At 47.6% G+C, this 21912-nt stretch overlaps 1 protein-coding gene across 3 annotated transcripts; it reads left to right on the forward strand.

Moving 5' to 3' along the window:
* The first annotated feature begins 859 nt into the window (after window positions 1-859).
* On the forward strand, window positions 860-18421 carry lemd1 (LEM domain containing 1). 3 transcript variants are annotated; one of them, XM_066703172.1, is made up of 11 exons: window positions 860-1277; window positions 6749-6875; window positions 7188-7301; window positions 7640-7719; window positions 9224-9295; window positions 9420-9575; window positions 10476-10569; window positions 11782-11885; window positions 13621-13704; window positions 14682-14749; window positions 16867-18421. In XM_066703172.1, exons 2-11 carry the CDS (start codon window positions 6797-6799, stop codon window positions 17177-17179), a joined length of 1164 nt encoding a protein of 387 aa, XP_066559269.1. In that variant the 5' UTR covers window positions 860-1277; window positions 6749-6796; the 3' UTR covers window positions 17180-18421. The 3 variants fall into 3 exon arrangements, with proteins under 3 accessions (XP_066559269.1, XP_066559267.1, XP_066559268.1); XM_066703170.1 differs by lacking the exon at window positions 860-1277 and adding an exon at window positions 1444-2114; XM_066703171.1 differs by lacking the exons at window positions 860-1277; window positions 13621-13704 and adding an exon at window positions 1445-2114.
* The last annotated feature ends 3491 nt before the right edge of the window (window positions 18422-21912 follow it).

The raw sequence follows: 21912 nt of genomic DNA on the forward strand, positions 1-21912 counted from the left end.
AAGCTCCCTGCTTGTACAATGTGTGTTTTTGATGTCAGAAGTGATTTGGCAGGGATGTGACATGTTGTCTTCTATATGAACAAGCAGGTCTGGTCTGGAATATGAAATGAGCCCAGAGGCAACACAGCACAGCGCACTTCTACTTCCCTTCACTTCCCTGGATTGTATTTAGTCAATTGTGCCATCATAAGTATTCAGCCTGGTAATCGTTTAAGACCAGGTCAATATGCTCATCCAAATGCCATTGTAAGCATATTTTAAATGTCACCTCGGTTTGTGAACCGATCAAACTAGCCTACGAGCCATGGCTTTTAAAACAAGAAACGAGAGTAACACTGCAATTAATCGTAATTCATCGAACCCTCTGGATGTAAAAATAGCATACAAGTTATTACACCCGTCATACTGTTAAAATACTATTGATTTATAAGCAGCCGCAAACTCCTGATTAACGGCCTCAAAATCACTGGCCGTCCGACTCCTTACTGCGGCCCGCTCGCTCTTCTCCCGCCTTACTTTCAAATGAAGAAGCGCGATTGGCTGCATGAAAAAGGACTGACAGGCGAATCCTGCAGCTGATTGGCTGCACACAGAGTCTGACGGATGGTCTGGAGTTACACAGGTGACGCGCTACGCGATGTTGTCTGATTTGTTCAGCCAGCGGCAGAGGATTATTATTACAATAATAATAAATAATAAAACACGTACCTGATGCGTTTCCTTTCTTGTTCTCACCTAATTGACAGGAAAGTAAAACAGGTGTCTATTGTGTAGGTTAATTATATGTTTAAACACATTAGCAGAAACAAAATGATATTCTGCCCACGGTCTGGCCCGCTGTTTGCGCCGCCGCTCGACGCACTGACGTAGTGACGTCATGACGACTTTCCGCTGAGCGGCCGATCGCGCCAAACAAAGACTGCACCATTGCCGCTGTGGGGGAGGCTCGTTCACAATAACACACAAAGTGTGATTTATCTTTAAATGACACACATGGGAACCATAACTGTAACCCTGTTGTGTTCAATGCTGTTCCGAATACATACATACACGTACAGATGTAATTTAAATACGATGGCACGTTTTTCTTAAAATCGACATTTCCAGAAACGGAGTTTTAAAATTGGTATCGTACGACTCGGCTGATTTTTCTGTTGGGACCGAACCGGGGCGCGGCGCTTTTTAACAGCGTTTGCTTTTATTTGTGTATTTTATTTAAACGCGCTGAAATATATATATGCTAATAAAAGCACAAGTCAAAGAACCCATCTGACAAGGTAAGGTATGTTTTGTTATTGTTCTTAATTTAACCAAAAGTTAAAAACCAAAACCATGTCGAATTGGAGTGTATGTAGGCCTATTTGTGTTTAATTTTTGGATTAAAAAAGTCAATGAAAGGGCGCTCGGTCGGCAGATGCGAGTCCGTTTCTGGTTAATGTCTTAACCGCAGACGTGTTTCGCCAGCAGGTGGTCCCGGAAAGGTGTGTTGTGATTGTGTGAAATAACCTGCGTTTAATTTGACCGAAGACGGATGCGTTATCCAAAATAATCCTCATCCTAATCTTACTTAAACCCGTGTGTGGAAGGTGGGAAGGCCGGCGCCGGCGATGCACTGAGCAGCTGTGGCTGGTGGTCTGTTGCCTGCAGCGGCTACTCTGAGCGCAGCCCGGGCGGCGTGAGGTGCAAATGTCACTGGGGGAGGGAAGGAACACGGTTCCCCTCCCTCTTTTTATTTTTATGTTTGAAGACCTTGTCCCAGCGCGGTGCCTGGCCTGCACTTTCACCTGCTTGTGGCAGCTGTACCGTCCGTCACTGAGGCCAGATCAAGTGTCGGGACAGCCCCGCGGAGAAGCTCTCCAGCTGGGTCGGGCGTTCATAGCATACCCCGGTGTGTCGGCCCTCGCCGGAGCCCGACCATGCCCGTGTTCGTGGACGACCCGAATCGGCTCTCCAAGGAGAGGCTGCGGTCGGAGCTGGTGGCCCACAACGTGCCCCTGCCGCCGGGCGAGACCAGGAAGCGGGTGTTCGTGGACCTGTACCTGAAACACGTGGCGCACAGGACGGCTGCGGATTTCTCCAGCGACGAGGAGGACCAGGCGCCCGAGGACGGGAGTGTGAGTTTATTATTACTGTGACTGCATCCACAGCGAGACAAACCCAATTAAACAATCCTAATTGATTTAAACAACTGTTAGATCTCACTTGCATGGCTTACAGGCATCTCAGTGTGGCCTCAAGTGCATCCTTCCACTGAAAACTGAAGTCACTTTGGGAGTCCCAGACTTGGACCACTTGTCCACTGTGCCCACCTCCTCCTGCAGCTCTGAGGAGAGACAGTGTGACGCTTTTCTGTCGCCCCAGGGCATTAGGCGGTCAGCTCTGATTGCTGCTGGTGGTCAGGATAAATCGTTTTTCTTGAATCTGCCTTGACATGTCTGCATAAAGTGTTGACAACATCAGCATGTCGCTTAATTGGGAGAAACCTAATTCTTTTTTACATTTAAACAAGATTCATACATTGCAACCAGCTGTAAGTTTCTTTTGTGAAACTGTTAAGCATGGAGGTACTTATCCACTTGTAAAGATTAGATATTTTGTTCTCCGTTTTCTCAGAACATCTAGGACTTCATTTCATATTGTTTTCCTTTTTTATTTATTTCCTCCTCTCTCAGCAAACCAGTCTTCTTTAAAGGCAATTTGCTTGCTTGCATCTCAGTGGAAATCTCACAATGCTCATTCTGCAGAAGTGCACACAGGCAAAGGGAAGCACAAATTAAGGCTGAAGTGAATGGAAATGAGAAGAAATCTGGCATCTTGAAGCTCCCGCATGCCACGGAGGATTAAAACTTGCGCTGGGAGAGGGGGCCCAATTTATTTCTCGAAAGTTTTTGTTGAAATTCCACATCATATGTATATTTTTTTCGGGATGTTGGAGACGGGGACACTTCAGTCAGAATTAGTATGCAGGCACATGTTTTTTTGTTGCATCAGAGTAAAAAAAAAAAAAAAGCACGTCTCTTCTCTGCTCTGAGCTTTCAGACACACCACAGGGGTGCCGCTGACTTGAATGGAGTTGCCGTCAAATTTTAATTGCAATCATAAGAGACTGAAATTCACTTAATATAGGTGTGTGTATTATATTTGTATTTATTTATTCGGAGCACCAGCTTTTAAACAACACAACAGATCTGTGGGAGAATCCAGGTGTGGAGGAGCCTGGGGTTTGCTGAAAGGCTACACTATAATGGCATCGGCCCTTACTATACACACTGGCTCTCCACTGAAAACCTGACTTCAGCCACCAACCGATCTCCCCCAGCCATGAATAATGCATCAGTACATTCATAAATAAACCTTTTGTGTTCGTTTTATATTTATTTATCTTTGCCAGCCAGTCCCCACGGTAGGGAGCCCCAGGTGTTGTCAGGGTCTCGGCAGGGCTCTGTATTGACACAGGCCGCTTCCCCCCTTTATAAAAGGGAGCTCGTTAGTGTCAGCGGTGGAGGTGAGCGGGCCCCGCTGTGTGCCGAGCCCCGGGAGCGCCGTTGTGCTTTGGAAGCGGTGTTCTGTGTTCCTTCGCCTCACCTTCCTCCACAGCGCACTGAATACTGATCAGGAAGCCGACGCATCGGCCCTGTAGGAAGCCTCTTTGTTGTGGATTCCTCCATGAATATTTCAAGCTCACCGTTGAGGAGTTTAGTCACGTGACCAGGCCGGCACTGCAAATTGCAAAGTTTCTTTGTTGTGTTTGTTGTTGTTCAGGAAAACTATCTTGCTTGATATTCATTGATATTTGATATTGGCACTGAAAAGATGCCTGTGTTCATGTATGTTGTAAACTAAAGAGACTGGACATTGGTTTGGTCTTGAGGAGGTGGGTGACAACAGTGTGAAGTAAAGGTTGGGGATATGATCGCGGGCAGCCCAGGAGAGGCGAGGGATTGTCTGTGTCATACGTTCTCTGAGCTATATACACAAAGCTGTGGAGGCACAAGTACTGCATGGAGATTTCAGCGAGTTCATTGGGATTGCATCAGATAAATAGACTTTTTTTTTGCTTGTCTGTTTGTTTATTGGTTTATTTTGGGCCAGTTGCAAAGAAGGAATTTGGATAATTGGTGGTATTGGTGTGTGTGTGTGTGTGTTTATTTGCACACTGGACTCTGAAGAAAACAAAGTCAGCAGCTGGTGTCTTTGAGCAGGGTTGCAGCTGTTGCACTGGAGCTGCAAATGATACTGCTCCTTCCATAGCGTCAGATTTAAAGATCACACTGAAGGCAGTGGTGCCCGGTGTCAGAGAGGACCGGAGAAAGGGGCTGTGGGGAGGAGTGCCAAGTCCTAATGTGAATGCAGAACAGCTGTTACAGGAGCCAAGCTTAAGGGCCTGTTGCACTCTAGCGTGGAATAAGTAAACCAACAACCCCTATAAAACAAAAAACACAAATCCAAAGCCTTGCTCTGTTGCCCTTATTGGTGTGTAGACAAATACTCCCACAGAAGCCATAACTCTCCAGCCAATGGTGTGATATGGCTGGTATGCCATGTGTGGGACCAGAAGGCCAGACCACCTCGCTGTTGTGCCCCGCTGTGCCCTGTGCTCCAGCACTTGCCTGACACCCTGAGCAGACACTCCTGTTTCAGATGAAGAGCCTCTGTAAATATGCCAGGCAGGCAGGCCATTGCACGCATTGCACTGCAAAAGTAAATTTAAACTGCAGCTCAAGAGCAGCCCTGTTTGAACACATTATATGCGCTGTTCAGTTGTTTTGTTCTTGATTGCTAAGTATATTTTTGTTTATGTACATCATTGTGCCTCAGCGTCTTTGCACTACATTACACGTGTCCTCGCCAAGGACGTGGCGGGGAAATTAAGTAATGATAACGCTGTTTAGATCTGGTTCACGGCTCGTGTACTTGGCTTAAGAAATCAAAAACTCCCCACAATAGTGATATTGTCCTGTGCGCTTCCTGTTTCGCCACTCAGCCTTTAGTGAGACTGAACACCAGAGCAAGCCATTTATTCTGATGAATAGGATATCTTTCAGGCATCCTTTATCGTATGATTTGTAATCATAATATTGTGTTAAGCACTGCTGTTCTGCCTGTTAAACCCTCTGCTTTATCATGAGGCATTTTCTTTATTTTGAGATTTATTTTAGACTCTTAAAATAATGATTGTTCATGGTTTGTTTTTTTTGATAAATGAATAAAAGTAGAGTTCGTGTTTCTGTGTTGTGTGTAATCCCTGGTCCCCGTGTTGTGAAAGCGCTGTGGGTACTGGTGCGGAGTAGCAGTTTGTATTTTTGATTTTGCACTTGCGGCTTTGATGAAATAAAAGGCCTATTTACATTGCAGGCTGGTTTCTTGCTGTAGCTTGAGACGGCAGCAGTGGGTGCAGAGATTTGATTATTTTCAAATTAGCGCTGCTGAGCTGTTTTACTCTGTATTTTAATAAATGGAAAGCCAGCATGCTGTACAAGAAGGGGTTATTGCACATCAAATAGGGCAAAGGCAATTTTTATTCCTTATTTCTTTCGTGCTCTGTATTATACATGGGATACTAGACTACAAAGTTCTAGTCTTAAGTTCTTCTATTATTTATTTGTTTGTTTCGTTTTGTTTGTTTGTGGTTTTCTGTAGCATCGCCGAGAGTGGCACTGACGTTTCTCTGCAAAACGGCAAGAATGCCTTTGATGCTCTAATAGGCGAGATGCTGCAAGCCGGTAACCGTGGTTACTGGGTCTTAAAGGAATACGGACCGCTAAACATCAGGACGGGCTGGGGATGCACAAAGTGTGAGTTCAGCCATGTGTGTAAGTGCCACACACTTCTTGTTTTTTTTTCCAGTTGCTCTATATTGCGTTCTGATTTGCTCTGGAGTTGTGTGTTGGTGGTCTTTGAAAGCAAACGCATTGATACGTATTAATTTTACAGGTGGGCGATGTGCTTGAAAACGATACTTTCAGTTTTACAGAGAATTTAAAATATTTTAACAGTTTGATCAAGGTTTATTTTTTTCCGTACTGGTACATACCGAGTGGGTGGTGTGGAGGACATCAAGAACTCATGACACTTGAGCGGTTGGTATTTTAAGCTCTCTTCTTCGACACAGTGTTCTTTTAATGCGGTTTAAATTAACCGTTCTACAAAAGCTGAGCCTGACCTTTCTTGAGTTTTTTTAATAAATGTGTACTATATAAAATCTAGCCTTTGTAACTCATAAGTGAAGTAACGTAGTGAATCGATCCTAAGTTTCCGAGTTTCCCGGTGAATGCATTAGTCCGGTTCACACAGGATGCAAATGGTAACTTATGAAGTGAGTGGAAAAAATGACATCTTAACAACACAAACAATTAAACCTCCAATAATAATAAACCTTGTATTTATTGTCTAGACCCACAGTAATGTTATCATGCGCACAAAATGGCATCATTCTTGCCATAATAGCACCCAAGGCTAATTAAAATATATATAAAGTAAACGCTAACAAACTGCTTTCACTGGACATGCTATACTGGGATACCGTGCTGCGGTTCTTCTTTAGCTCTCTATGATGGAAGCCTTGCTGCTGCGCATGTCAAGGGGTTAAACAAATGACTGAGGAAACCGTACAAGAAATAAAGTGAAATTGGAAAGGAGCAAAGAGTGAAGTGTCTGTAGTTGCATTGAGCGACAATAGGAGGGTAAGATCTTATGAAGGCGGGCAAGCAGGGGTGACCAAAGTTTTTTTTTTTTTTTCCACCCACAGGAGGAAGCAGGACTTGAAGAGGAAGACGACGAAGGGGATTCAGAAGTGATGGACGTGCACCAGCTTACGGACGAGGAGCTCAAGGCAGAGCTGATAAAGTATGGGGTGAAACCAGGACCCATCCTAGGTGAGCCGAAAGGGGGACGGGCCGCGGTCATTCTCCCGATAAGGACTTCATCAGAAACACCTTCTCGTTCTGGAGGCTGGGCGTTTGATTTGATTTTCTTGTAGACTGAAGACACTCATTCTTTCTCTTTTCTTTCTCTTTCTTTATTTTCTGTGTCTTTCTCTGATTCTTTTTCTCTTCTTACTAAATCAAATTGAGAGGGTGGAAGCAAACTGGCTGCTCCCAGGCCCAGTAGCGTAGGGAGCGGGGTGGCAGCGTGACTCTGTGCCCGTGCCAGTCTATTGACCCGGATGTGTGTTCCCTCTGTGCCAGCAACCACTCGACAGCTCTACGAGAAGAAGCTACAGAGACTGCTGCACCCGAGCGATGGACAGAAGGCCCCCCCCGACGAGGAGCACTACTCTGACAGCGAGGAGGATGAGACAGGTCTGTGGTGCAGTCAGCAGTTAAACCATGAGATTCATCACGTTTATCATCTAACGCTTCTGTCCTGGGGAGGGTTGGCATGGATGACAATCGGTTTCAAGAGGGGTTGGAAAATTTTGCAGAACATCAGTTTTGGGGGGCTGGCTTGTTTATTTTCCCGCTTTCTGCTCTATTCTGTTGTATTTCTGCTAGTACAATGGTGTCTGTGGCACCGGTGGGGGGGGAGTTATTGTAACACTGTCTCTGTCGTGCCACAAAATGACCTTTCCTTTTAGTGCTCTGGGCCAAAGGTCCCCATCTGATGCATTTGACTGTGTTAATGCTCTGTGTTTCCGTAGGTTCCGAATACCAGCCACACAGAGCTGCGAAAATGCCCCCAAAATCCGGTCCAGGACAGAATCACCTGGGGCCCAGCAGAGTAAGCAAACCGCGTCTCCCCCTAATGAGAGTTCGGGCAACAAGTTCTAAGCTCCTTGTTGTGTAATGCGGTATATTTAGGTCTGAACTTAAATCACAGAACTCTGTGTACAAGCTCTGAGGTTGCAGTTTCTTTTGTGTTGTCTTGTTTTCCCCACAGTTGAAGTGATTCACGTACAGCGCCCATATATGTTAATGAGAAGCACATGTGACTGGTGTCAGATTGCCAGCAGGTTGCTTTTGTATTCTCAGTTCTGAGCTCCTAATCTAACTCTGCTGGATTTGGCATTTAAAGAAGAGCATATTCTTGCGACTACGCCACCGGCTTCCGTGCTGAGTTTAGGTGGATAACAGGGTTTATATTTTTAACTTGCTGTTCCAAGTGCACCTGCTGCTGTGGTGTTTCTTGTGTGTGATTCACTTTTTCATCTGTTTAGATTATTTTCCGTCCTATAAAACATCAGCCAGATGTATCTGATGGCTCAAAACTGAGAGAGTACGGCAGAGTAATACATCTGCCCCATGTTCTATTAATGTTCATTTAATTATTTTTCTGGGTGACGCTTACAGAGATGCCCTTGAGCAAAGTGTACAAATGGGTACAACAGCAGTGTCTCGCCCAGGATTTTAACCCTCAACCCTATTGGTAACTGGTCTAGAACCCAAAGGGCTATTCCACAGGGTTGTGCTTTGCCAAAGTCGAGAAGCCTAAGGACTATTCCGCTATTCTGTTATATTTTGCCAAATTGTAACTGGTAGGCATGGAAGAAGCGCGTGTATGTTTCTTCTTTTGTGTTTAAGCCGAGACAGTCCTGATAGTCACTGAACACACCAGAAGATCAAGGAATTAATTAGTGCAGCTCTGTGAGGGGGGGGGTACCTTTTGGTCACATTGTACATTTTTACCCAGTCTATGTAGTTAAGGTTTTATATAACCTGCAGTAATAGCTTGGGGGGGCGGGAGGGAATTTGCAAACTATTAGTTTAATGCTTATGTAAACTTTTGCAATTGTAATGTAAAAAAAAAAAAACGTTGCCACTGTAGGCTTGACTTTGTTATTGCAGGGTTTGTGTTCAGGGCCGCTGGTTGTGTTGCTGTGAATTCCCATCGCGGGGGTTTCGGTTTGTTAAGCCGCGGTGCCATCGTGTGGTGCAGTTCTCTCACTGCATGTGAGATGCACCGGGGAAGCAGGTGATTTTATTTCTCTGAGTTGATCGGTAAGCCCGGAGTTCTGCAACCTTGGTCAGAACCTCCCTGGATGTGTCCTGGAAAAATAGGATATGAACGCCAACGGGGGAGCTGTGACACAGAAACCATGTCTGTAGAAGCTGAATCCTTGCGGTCACTTCAGAGTCGGGCAGGATGACGTCCTGGGATCGTTTGGTGACCGTGTAGCTACCAAAACCAGAGCAACGGAGAGCTTCGAGTCACCTCCTCTCATTGGTCGACATTGGTTCTTGCGTATAAAGAGGCTAACATTGTATTTTTCTCCCGCTTTTAACAGGAAGGGTCTCGTCACAAGAGAGTTGATGACTTTTATTTCCACCCTCAGTGCTTTATGCCTTGTCAGAGAATGGTAAAGCTGATTTTACTCTTCGGGGGGGGAAAGGGGTGGATGGTGGGGTGGGCGGCAGACATGGGGCTGATCAAGGGCTGGTCCGGCCTCCTTGCCTGCTTCAGCTTATTGCCTCCCGCCACAGGGGGGGAAACCCACGCCGGTGCTGACTGTCCATGTCCCCCGGCCCAGGAGTGGCCCCAGCAATGTGTGCAAGACTGCGCCGGACAGCATCCAGGCCCCCGTCTCTCCCTTAACCCCTCTGAGGAGCACCTTCTCTGGGCTTCCTGCAGGACCAGCGGTACCTTCAGCACGTCGTCTGCTTCATGTCAATGCTGCCAGTGCTTCACTGTGTTAAAAAAACAAGTGTCCCACAATGCGTAGTTTAATTGAGTTTTTGTAAAATACAATGTGCAGATTTGTTGAGGCGCTCTGGTGTGAGCGCACGTGGGAGTATCTTACTCCCTCTTTTGGGGGTCGTATCCATTTAGGATCCGGCAGACGCGGCCCATTCTGTATTCCCCAGACGTGGTGCGTTTGTGGCAGCAGCACGGCCATCGTGTGCAGCTGCTCTCGGCGGTGTGATTTTATTTTTGGTTCGTTTTCTGCCATTCTGTGCTCCAAATTACAGCTTCTGTATCTGCCTGCACTCCGATAATTTCGGCTATTATGACTGCCCACGCAATTTACTGTGACACGCGGCAAAGGAGAGCGTTTGATCAGCAAAATATTTAATTCCGTAATTTAGTTTCCCAGCTTTCAGCGGGAAATGAGTCGGTATGCTCTCCCCATTAACTCGCGGCTGATGAGATGAGAAAAATACTCTCTCTCTGCGACCCGTGCCTTCGGAGCACAGCGAGGTCTCCTCTGAAATTGCTGTTTTCATGCCTTAAGGAGACAAAGAACTAAAAATAATGCAAGTCGTACTTGAAAAATATAAACAACGGGCAAAGGGGATCACAGACAATCAGTCAAACGTCTTTATTCAGCTGAAATGGGCTTTTGGAAAAAAAATGGTAGGATTCGAGGGACAGTATGCATATATAATACCGTTTTAGTTTTTTGTGAGTTACATTTGGGTGTTATTCTTGGGGTATTTGGTGTTTTATTCTACTCTACAAATGCTGCCCTACACTTGAACTGTCCCCTGTTTTTAAACAGTCGCTTCTCTTCAGCTTAGCCATGTGTGCTCTCCCTCCAGGTGAGCCCCCTGTACACGTCTCTGCAGGGCCTGCGGACCGCCAGCTCCCCCGGCTCCCCCGGTTCCTCCTTCAGCATCGCCAGACTGGTGGAAGAGGGGAGTTTCTCTCTGCGATTGCCCTCCATTTCCTTGCCCGTAGCCCAGCGGATGCTACCGTGCGATCCGACCTCCAGCTTCTGAGTAGAGGGGGTCATTTAGATGTTTAAAAAAAAGTCCCTGGCGGGCCGAATGCCGGTCGGTTTATCGTTGAGTTTGTCCAACTGTAATGTAAATGGTGCGTAGGCTCTGTGTTTGTGTTCCTCCTGTGGATGCCTCACATCAGATCTTTCAACGGGCTGTTTTGGTTTTCTTTATTTAGGTAGAATAAGTTCGTTGACCTTGGTCCGGGAGTGAAGCTCTTGGGCTGTAATCATTGGATGTAAGCGTTGGTAGGCAATCATCAGGAGAGAACCAAGGGGCTGCTTAATAACCTCCAGAATTATACCACGAGTTTGACTTGTCGGGGAGATAACATTCACTGGCATGTAATCAATTAAAATGACTAAGATGGAGTGAGGCTGAAGCAGCAGGGAGCGCCAAGTTATTACATCTATTGCAGACGGGTAAATAATCCATTGCAGATAACTGGCTCTTTACATTTTTATTTTTCTACTTTATCTGTTGCATAACACGCGTGGTTTAGTACTGTAAAAGGGAAAGAAAAAAAAAAAAAAAACAACAACCTGAAGACAGCAAAGCTTTTCTTTCTGAGCTACAAACTCAGAGCCTTGGCTTTTCTTTCCAGGGAGCTTTGAAGATAACAGAATTTGTAAATACTTCAAAAACCTGCGGCTATGTGCCCAATTCACAGGATCGTACCTTTCCTTTTACTTAGCTCACTTTAGTGGTCCGTTGACTGGGACGGCAATCAGTCAATCCTGTGGCTCCTGAAGCTTCCTCTGATGAGCACTTTGTCAGCCAGCGTTGGCTTAAATCGGCCCGGCAGGAAGTCCGGTACTCGTGTTCGAGTTGGCGGCTGGTTGATGGGTTGACCTTCTGAACGAATGTAGGTTAACTGTTTTTGTGCAGGGTTAATTAACTGTTATTTTATTGTAATTTCTTCTATTGTGTGGAGTTGGTCATTCTGAATGTGCAAAGGTATTGTGAAAGCTTGCCCCTAGTGCGAAAATTACAGAGCGTAGAAGGGTTTAGCAAAAACAAATGGACAAGCAGAACGCACGGTGCAGGCCGAACTGCGGTGAGATTTGGGCTGGGCTCGGGGGTGGCCTTGGCGGTGAGGATGACCCTGTGTTTTGATGTCGAATGCAGCTGGAGAGCCGGTCGCCATCCACTCCGCCGGCTGCTACAGAGAGATTGGACAGCGTGGGCAGCAACAAGACGGGCAGCGCGACTATGGTGAAGAGCCGGGGGGTCAGTAATGTGTTTATTTCACTGCCACGGCCCTCAGCCCTGGCGTGTGACACGAGCTCCGGAACACCGTGTTTTACTTGGTGGATTAGTGTCATGTTTACGATAGTTTGTTGTTGCCGACTTTTTCCCCGAGTCAGATAACATGATGTTTGGAGACTTGGGCACAGGCTAGACGTGTGAAAGCGCCAGCAAGTGGTGATATCCACGCGGCTGTCACAGTGTGGAAAGGGACACGGTGTAACGGCACAAACAGGCCTTCCACACACACAGTCGGCGGGGCTGTTAAGTGGGTAGATTGTTTGCGGAGGCCACACTAACCCTCTAGAAACCACCTGGGCGATACGAATCATTAACAGTATGCAGTCAGTGACTATTTTAGTTTTGTTGCTTGTTACTTTTGGTTGGTTGGTTTTGTTTTAAAGGAAAATCAACCCCCTAACTTCGAGGATCACATCAACCTCTTCAGTTACAGTTGCCAACGTTCGCAGTGTTTGGCCATTGATGGTTGGCAACTTCCCTGCTAAACCCGCAGGCTTGAGAGCTCTCCAGGACCGGGACTGACCTTCCCTGTCAGACTAGTTTAACCCCCTGGTGGAAGTCCCTTGTCAGACCAAAAGGCTTGTGTGTCGATTAAAAGTTCAGTCACAAAAAGGAAAATATAAGAGAACGCCTTCAGGTTTAGGTGCTGGATAATGATTAACGATTCATGGCAAACGGGATGTGGATAGGTGCTGATCTTTGATGGTGCCCACCTGCCATCGGGAGAAAATGTGGCATTTCTTTTAGCTGAAATGTATGAGAACGGTAGAGATGATAAATAATAGAAGGCAAGTGTCAGTGTCTCACTTACTGAGGTTTTGAAAGGGTTTTCTGGATCCGTTGGGTTGCTTTTACTCGCGCACAGCTTTCACTAACGCACTTCCTAACCTGTCACTCACTCCCTCCATTGGCCGGCCACTCCGCGTTGGTAGTGCTACTCTTTCGGCACTCTCAGCCTCAGTGCGAGTGTGTGGAGTCCAGTCCCGCTGTCCGAAGCATAGAGGCATTTCAAGGCATGCACTGAACAGAAAATCAATACAATTACTTTGAGCCGTAGACATAAAAGAATAACCGCCCACGTTCTGGAGACGTCAGCATTGGACAGTTGATAACTGTGGTTATGTAACACGGATGGTTGTCTTGACCTACAGCAGCGTACCACACACACGTGGGCACACACACCGAGCACACTCACACGAGGCAGGAAGTGGCTCCCTGAAGGTCGTGGCTGTCAGATGCAAGGCTGAGCTCCCAGTTGGAGTTGTCTTTTACTTTAGACCATTTCTCCTGACTGCGTAACACACATGTTTAATTTAGAGACTCCTTTGACGCCCCACAAAGTCTAGTCTGCCTCCAATTCTGCAATTCCGCACCAACTTACTGGTGTCTTCACTCGGTGTCCTTCCCTGAAGTCTGCGCAGAAGGAGATAAGGCTGATCTATTCCCTGTGTTTCAGTTCTTGGCAGCGTTTAAAAGGAGTAAGCGTGTTTCTTTAAAGTGCATTCTGCATGGTTACTGCAATGAAATCGGAGTTGTTGTTTTTTCTTAAACTTCGATCTGGGTTTTTTGTGAGTATTACATTTTTACCACCAAGGTACACTGTATTCCCTTAACTGGCTCTGATTACACAGTGCCAACTCGGATCAAAGCGTGCTGACTGTTTTTATTATTATTATTATGTCGGGGGTGTCTCCAGGGTCTGATCATGCTGGACAAGAACACCATGACGTGTGGAACGCCGAACATCGCCCCCATGGCCTCCCGTCGCCCCCGGCTCCAGGCAGAAAAATCCTTAACTTATTATCTCTGTGCACGCTGGTGGCGGGAGAGCACTGGACACACTGCCCCCCCACATTTTGTCTGCTGAGGACCCTGGCACCCCTCGCCTGTGTCTGGGTCCTCTGCCACACTGTGCGCCCGAGACCTTCTAGTGACTGCCGAGCACGATACCGACAGCTGCACTTCGTAAGACATGAGACTGCTCGATTTGACTATTTCTGGGTTTGTTGCTCTCTGGAGGAGGCAGACTGGGGTGGGGGTGGGGGTGGCGGTGGGGGTGGCGGTGGGGGGGCAGACGGAACGTAATCTGTAGTCATCTGTCAACCGGTGAGTGTTGCCATGGGAACTCCAAAGTGCAAAGGAGAGCCTTGAAGCCGAGCGCGGCGCTGCGCTCTGACCTTGCCGGCTGCTTTGGGGGGGGTGCCTCCAAGGCTGCGCCGGTGTTGTGCGTTCAAATACTTGATTAAAGAGCCCTGCCTGGAGGCGGTGTGAGGCAGGCAGCCGCTGGGGGATTTGGGGGTTAAGAGAGAGGAATTGTACAGCCCCCCACTTCCCATCTGAACCGTACTGAAGCGGGAAGATGGTGTGGAATTGATTATTGCCCACTGAGATCCGTCGAAGGGGGTTTTGTGTCTCACTGCAATTATAGTGCTTCCTCCACTTGGCACATCACAGCAAGGTTGCCCGTTTAAATGGCTGCATTTCTTTCCTCTTTCCTCTCTACCTGCATGGTCTCTGGAGAGCACCTGCCTCACGGGTGCAACTGCTCTCATTCATGTATTAATTTTGTGATTGGTGTGTTTGCTGCCAACCAGGGGGAGAACGTTTTGGGGGGGGTTCACGTCTCAGTGTTGCACACAGCAGGGGTGAGGGAGTGGTTCGTGGCTGACCCTCGCAGTCTCTCATCTGGCCGTTTCAGCGCTCTCTCTCCCTCCCTCTCTGTGCTGCCCACTGACTGTGTCTGCTCTGTCCCTCCAGGGGCCCGCGGAGGACGATGTGCTACAGGAGATGTTCCCCAATGAAGTGCGGACCCCCACAGGGATCAGGTAACGGGGGTCTGGGCCGCCAGGGCGTTTCTCTCCTTGCACAGAAGCGCAACGGGAACAGTTGTCAATAGTTCAGGCTCTGTCAACCGTCATGTTTGAGAAACAACCCAGCTCTGAGTATTTCCACTTCGTTACACAGGGGACCCCGGCAGCTGATTTTGGCAAAAGGGCTGTATTGATCCCACTGTACAGAGCCGTGGTTACACCCGTCTGAGAGAGAGCCCAGCCCTTAAGGAATTGGTCTCTGCTCTGCTGCAGTGAAAGCCTGGCCTTAATTGCCGAAGCATAACCAGCTCTTCTGAACGAGATCCTTTTTGCAATTCCCCAGTTTGTCTGAGACGAGAGATTGGTCCTCCCTCCCTCTTCTTTTTCTTCCCATCTGTCTGTCCCTCTCCCTCCCTGTGATTGCCAGGCTTTGCTCGGCTAGGGTCAGCCGTCAGCGCGCAGTGTGCTGAAGTCTGAATGTCTGGACTGATGGCCTCTCGTGTCGGTCTTGCGTAGTGCGGATCGGCCCCATTTATAAAGTCCCACAATCGTCTCAGGGCAGCCATGGTTACATAACACGCGTGACCTTTGAATCATCCGTTGGGCTGTTTAGACGCTGGCGATCGCAGCCCCCAGGGGAATATCTCCCCGTTTAAATGAGCAGGAAGGAAGTGTGTGACCGGACTGCAGAGCAGAGCTTTCACATTAGATTTAACACCCTCTCCCTCCTCTCTAAATGGCCACAATGATTTCACCTCCTTTATAAATTCAAAGGAGGAGATGAAGGTGCTGCTGTGGTCTGGCCATTGCTTGAGTTATTCTGCCTGCAATATCTCCACGTATAAAAGCATCTGCGTTTTAATTTTTTGTGTAGAACTATTTTGTGAAGTTGCCGGTAGGAGGGACGCCCCCCCCCCCCTCCACTCGCGTTACCTGCTCGGCTGGGTCTCTGTAATGAGGCTCTGAGCCGCTGCCGGAGCAAAGGGGGATGTTTTACTGCTCTCTGAAGGCACATTATACCTGTCTGTTGTGTCCTTGTTTCCTGCATCTCACGCTGGGAGAAATATGGTGCTGCTGCTGGAAGGCAGCGATTAGAGACAGATTGTTAAATGGGATCTAAAATAAGTTGTCCCAGAAATGAGGGGTGGGAAATGTTTAAAAATAAAAACTGTCTGTGCCTCTGTGTGTGTGTGTGCGCGTGTGTGTGTTTGTCTGTTGCATTTAAAGCATAGCGGCTTCATTTTAAACCATGCAAAATAAATGTTGGTTTAGGTTAATCAATATTTTCAGAGATTGTTTAGTGCCAATTCAAAGCAGTTGTGGTGAGTTTGGCTGAGTTAAGTTGGGGGGGTGTATAACCTGTTGACAGAAATCGGTTGTGGCAGGGGGTGGGGGGAGGGGGGAGTCAAAGGTGTACACAGTGCCATCCCGATCCCTGGGATGTGCTTTACTTTCCCCTCTTCAGTGAGGGACGGTGAAAGGGTTAATCCTATTTTGCGAACCTATTTTTTGTATTTTTCTTCGAGCTTGAAATATTAACGCCGCCCTCCCAGCTGTGTGTGGCAGCTGCTCAGAGCCGGCGCCTGATTGTTGCTATTTCTGTATAATGACCCTCAACTTGACTGAATCCTCTGGCAAACGATGCCTTTTGTTCACTCGTTTCACGGCCACTGACACGGATCTGTGATACGGATGTGTGGCTCATGACGGCGGTGTTTTAAGTCTTTATAATGAGCTGCGTTTCAAAGTCTTCAGGGAGAGCTTGATGTTTGTTTGGTCATCATAATAAAGTGTATTTATTTCTGAAGTTGTCATAAGTGGCCTAATTTGAATGATGTACTGAAGCCTCCGAGGGTTTGACTCTAGTACTGACCGTCATGTACTGACAGGGTTTGACAGGAAAATGCAGTCCTTACGTTACAAACGGAAATCAAAGCGTTGCACTGAGAGTAGTATGGGGGTGTCTGAAACGCAGCACCCCAGCCGTGCAGTGGGACTGGACTTTAACCCTTTCGATTCCACACACGATGCCCTCACTGGACTATGGTTTGGTTTCCCTAGTGGGGGTCTGATGAGTCCACTCCCTGACATAATCCTAATGCACGTTTGCACGTTTCCCCGTCTCCCCCCAGCGCCACGCGTCGGAGGCCCATCAAGGGGGCGGCAGGGCGGCCTGTCCAGTTCAAGTACAGCGACCTGGTGCCCCTCGCCAGCTCGGGGGGCCTGGACAGTCTGGGGCTGTCCAGACGGCTAGTCCCCATCTGGGCCCAGGTCCTCGTCTTCCTCCTGCTGGCCGGCTTCCTCTTCGTCCTCTACTGCGCCATGGAAGCCAACTCGGACAACCCCTTCACGGAGTACATCGACAACGCCAGCACGGGGTCGGAGGTCATGCAGGAGCCTCCCCCGGCGATGGATGCTCAGCTGCCCCTGACTCGGCAGGAGTGACTCAGAGACCAGCGCTCCCCCTCCCCAAGCTTCCCCCCTGGCAGGTCTCCTGGACTCGGTGTCTGGTTTCCATTGGACTTTGATTGTTCTCGGCTTCTCTGCAGTTGATGGCAGCCTCTGTGATGTTCGTTTGTTTGTTTGTTTGAGGTGTTTCTTCAGCCCCTTGTGTCATAAGATAACGGGGTTTGTGTGACTTTTTATAAATAAAAGGATATTTTTTAATTTGATATACAAAAAGTCACTTTAAATACGATGTGTCTCCACCCGTGGGGGAACCGGAAGTAGCTGGAGATATAGGGCACCCATGGACACTAACACACGGTTTTCACACAAACAACCCTGAGCGCGGCCAACCCGCAACGCCGCAGCTTTCAAAAGAACAGGACGGCGCGGCATGGGTCACCAGGACTGCAGTTGGGACAAATAAGACAAAAGCCCTGTAGACTCCTGTATCGGGCAGAGGTCGTGGTGTGAATATTTATTACAGCGTCTTCTGTCTTGATTTTTGTGTATTTGATAGCCGGCCGGGACTCCTGCATTTGGGAGCTCGGGGAACGAGAAGGCAGCGCTGACGAGCCTCCCACTCATGAGCAGAGTCTGCGTCTGTGGATCCTAATGGGACTGTCAGACTTCTCTGCCTCGCGGAGTCTGAGATTGATCCTCACGTTCCTAGGGGACCGAGAGGGTCCAGACCTGTTTTCACCACAGCCTGGCTGTAGCCACCTGGGGGATCTGATCTGGCACAGACGCCAGCCATTTACTGAATCTTGATAGTTTTGTTTTCTTAAGCCAGGCAAAGAAACCAGGACACTCGTTTTAAAAAACATCTTCAGGGAAAATTCGGACCTTCAGGCCACGCAACCGTCAGCCATAGTGTTCGTCCTGCCAACTCATAACCACAGAATGGACTTCGTTTACGTGGCATTGAATTGCTCTGATGGTTTGGGTTCAACCCTGCTGTCTACTTTCCTTTCCCATTGTTTTTTATTGACAGTTGATTCCCGATGCGTGTGTTATAGCGTTGGCGGGTCGTTGTTGAAGAGCTGAAGCCAAAGTCGAGCAGTTGAGAGGGAGGCTGTCTGAGCTCTCTGTCGCTGCTTTTAATGAACATGAGATGTGTTGTGGTGCTGATCTTTATGCAAATGTTTGTTTTGTTTTTTAGAAGTGTGTTACTGTGTAGAAATGTGTGCTGCAAAAATATCTGAAGGCAAAGCTTTAATAAAGAATTAATTTGGTACATGACAGGCTTTTGGAGTGATTTTTTTCTCATGGATAGCTTTTTTTTATTCCCCCTTGTATTCATTCATTTGCCTGCTCGTTTAATATTCATTTTAACCTGTCTGTCAAAAAGAGCAAATGGAGAGAGACGCACACGCGCGCGCACAGATGTAGCTGGCAGGGCCACCGCTGGGGAGAGAGGCGTTCCCTTCAATCATCCAGCGAAAGAGGAATAGTAATGTGCGTCACCTGCGAGTCCCCAGGTGCTTCGGCACAGCTTGACGGGAGTGACATGAGGAAGCGGGGGGGGGGGGTGCCGGAGCAAGATGTCGTGTTCACTGAGGTTTAGTGTCCCGAGAGAGGACCTTTCCCCTGGATGTTTTCTTACAGCAGGCAAGACTTCATTGAACAAAAAACTGTCCTTCTGTCCTTCACGGGTCTATTTAGAAACTGAGGTTCAGTTTGAAACTCGCAGAAACCAAATCAAGCGCTCCTGCATGCGGAACGGTTTACGAACGTCATTAAAAAAGATTTGCCTCCATAGCGAGACCTTATCCACAGCTGATGTAATTATTTCTTCTCCCCCAGCCCCCGTCTTCATGCATGATCAAAGTCCGCTGCTAATGATGGCGAGACGGTGGAGAGAGCCGGACGCCTCAATGCGGCCTGGAGCGCATTGCAGGGCTGCGCTCCACACTCCAGCAGGAGAGCTGAGCTGGGGGGGAGGTTTGAAAGTTGGAAAACGAAATCTTCAAACCTCTCCGCTTCTTCGGTTCCTCTTTATCTTTTACATCCGAGGTGTCGCTTCAGAACACGGCGGCCAGGCGATCGCACAGAACAGCGGGGTTTAGGAGAATCTAACTTTTGCCGTCAACAAGTACGACCGGTGTTTTTCCCCTGTGCAGCTCAAGGAGATCAGACAACTGATTGAAGATGATGAGCCTCAGGTCTCATCCTCGGCTTCCTCTGCAGTTTTGATGAGATTGAAATGTGCCGTTCTCTCCGCTGGTCCATAAACTGCAGTGATGAGACCGAGCGCTGGGGGCTCCTGGTTCCACCTGTTGCTGTCGTGGGGGATTTTCACATTTCTTTTTGCATATTGTTTGAAGTGATTTAATTGATGCACTTCAAAAGCACTGGCAAACGGAGAAAGACAAAGAACAAGGCGGCCGTGGAAGTGCAGAGCTTCTGGTGGACTGCAGAGATGGGCCTTGGATCTCCGTGCGGCAAGAATTTTAGAAAGTAAAATAAAAGCCTTGACGATTTGATGAGCTTCCACCAGGTTGGGAGTGTGGAGTTGTCTGAGGCGCAATTTAAGTTGCTAATCTGTTTCCAGTAGATCTGGCAGATTTCAATATTTTTTCTTAATTTTTGTCTTTTACAGCTTCATTTGTCTGTTCGATCTGCACTCAAAGTCCTGCGTCATGTAATGTGTTTGAGGCTCAAGGTTTTTATTTGGTTGTGGCAAAAGTAACATGAAATTTGACACCTTAGTGCATTTAAAACATTAAAACCACAAAAACAATACTTCAAGGTAACATAACATAGCCTACTGGGGTGGGGGTGTCTGTAGAAGGTGAAGGGGAATGTGCTGATCCATCCCCAGGACCAATTCAGATGGACCTTCCCAACAGTTGAGGTGGGTTTATACTGAAGATCCAGCAGCGTAATCCGATCATCTGAAAATAAATACGGGATTGAATAAATAAGAAATCGAGCCTCAATTGAATATTTGCTTTGGGAGCAGCTGTGGAAGACTGTGGTCAGGGCGCACAGATCAGTATTCACAGGCCTCACCACGACGGCAGGGTCGGGGGTGCGGGGAGATCAAAGCCCGAGTCTGGCTTCTGTGACGTCACGCTGCAGCGAGGTGTGCATGCCGATGCATCCAGACGCGCCTAGAGTGTGAAGCTGTCAAACTCCATTACACTTCATTTACACTTCATTTACCACCGCACCTCCTTCATGATACACAACTGAATATGTGTGTTTTTCTAGCAGTACTCCGGTTCGCATCAGCGATGGTGTGTGAGGGTGCAGCTGTACTATCTAAAGCAGAGGGTTAGTGGTACTGTGGCAGAAGCAGAGATGAATCGCGGTGTACATGTAGTTCGAGTGTATGTAGGTCACAATCTGATCGTTTGTAGCGTAAGGATGAATCCCTTATGCGTCAAGGGACTTTTAATACTTTCATACTTGCTAAGGCTTTGAAACCAGCGGCGACAGCGAGCGAGACAGTGTATCGGTCAGGTACTGCAACGTGGCGACAGAAGAGCCCCTGATCTTTCATCCATACAGTGCGGCTGCTTGTGATGTTACCGGTCCTGCTTCACTCGTTAACAGTGTCGGCTGATTCACAGAGGTTGATGCGTGACGACTCTACCTAGACTAACTCAACACTGAGTGTCGAACTGGGTCTGCGGAACCAGCCCTGTGACACCCCCATCTTCCCCAGTGCGCATGAGCGCCGCCGGTGAGCACCACGTGTGTGCTCTGGCACCTGTCGGATGCTCTCCAGGTCCTGTTCCTGTCCGACAGTTTCGGCTCTCCTGTACTGCACACTTCTGCTGTTACAGGACTTCTGTTGTGAAACAGATGAATCGGTTTTAAAGGCTAATGTATGATCAGTTATGATGATGATGAGTATTTTGCCATTGCCCATTTTGCTAGAGAGTGGGAGGGAACAATGGAAATCGTGTTCATCCATTAGCTAATAATAATAGTGATGCTGCAAGAGAACAAAGCTCACCAATAAATCACATTGTAAACGGTTCCCACAGTGGGATCCATGTTTTCAGGTCATATTAACCTGCACACGCGTGTGGAGGTGCATCCACGCAGGAGCCCGTCTCTCGGTTCAGTGCCTACAGTAACAATATCTTCTTATATTTAATACAAAGTACACATCCAAACTGCAATACCTAATCCATAAATCTCCCCAATGCATCTTCAGTGGATTGTCCTACAAAGTGACACATGATTGAATTAAAGTGCTTTTAGTTGAATATACAGCAGCTCTGCCTCACGTACTGCAGTGTCTTTCCTTCTGCTCTTCCATCAGCATGTCTGTCCTGTTCCTTCTGATTAATAACAGCGCTGGAAATAGGTACTGCTCATTTCCCGGATTGTTAGTTTACTTCATAAACGAAGGAATGAAATACATGAATATTTGATTGATTTATCAGCAGTACTGTTATAACCACTATTCCTATTAAACATGCATAAATGATAGTATGAGTAATAATATGAATTGCTTCGGGCTGCTGCGCTCTTTGTGCAGCAATAGGTCATATTCGTCGGTATCGATTTAGTGGCTGGTCGAAATGATCATTAAATCAATATGATCATTAAAGCATGCATGCGTCGTACGGTTATAATATATGCTGCACCCCCCTCTGCTGTGTCCCAGGAAGAAACTCCCTCGCCTTCATCATGAATGTGCCAGACTGTCGCTGAGAAATGTCACGACCCAGTTAGACAGCAGTGCGAGCGGGACTGTGCGTGTGGCCGCCCTG

Source organism: Amia ocellicauda, chromosome 5 (genome assembly GCF_036373705.1).
Source record: "Amia ocellicauda isolate fAmiCal2 chromosome 5, fAmiCal2.hap1, whole genome shotgun sequence".
Taxonomy (NCBI): Eukaryota; Metazoa; Chordata; class Actinopteri; order Amiiformes; family Amiidae; genus Amia; species Amia ocellicauda.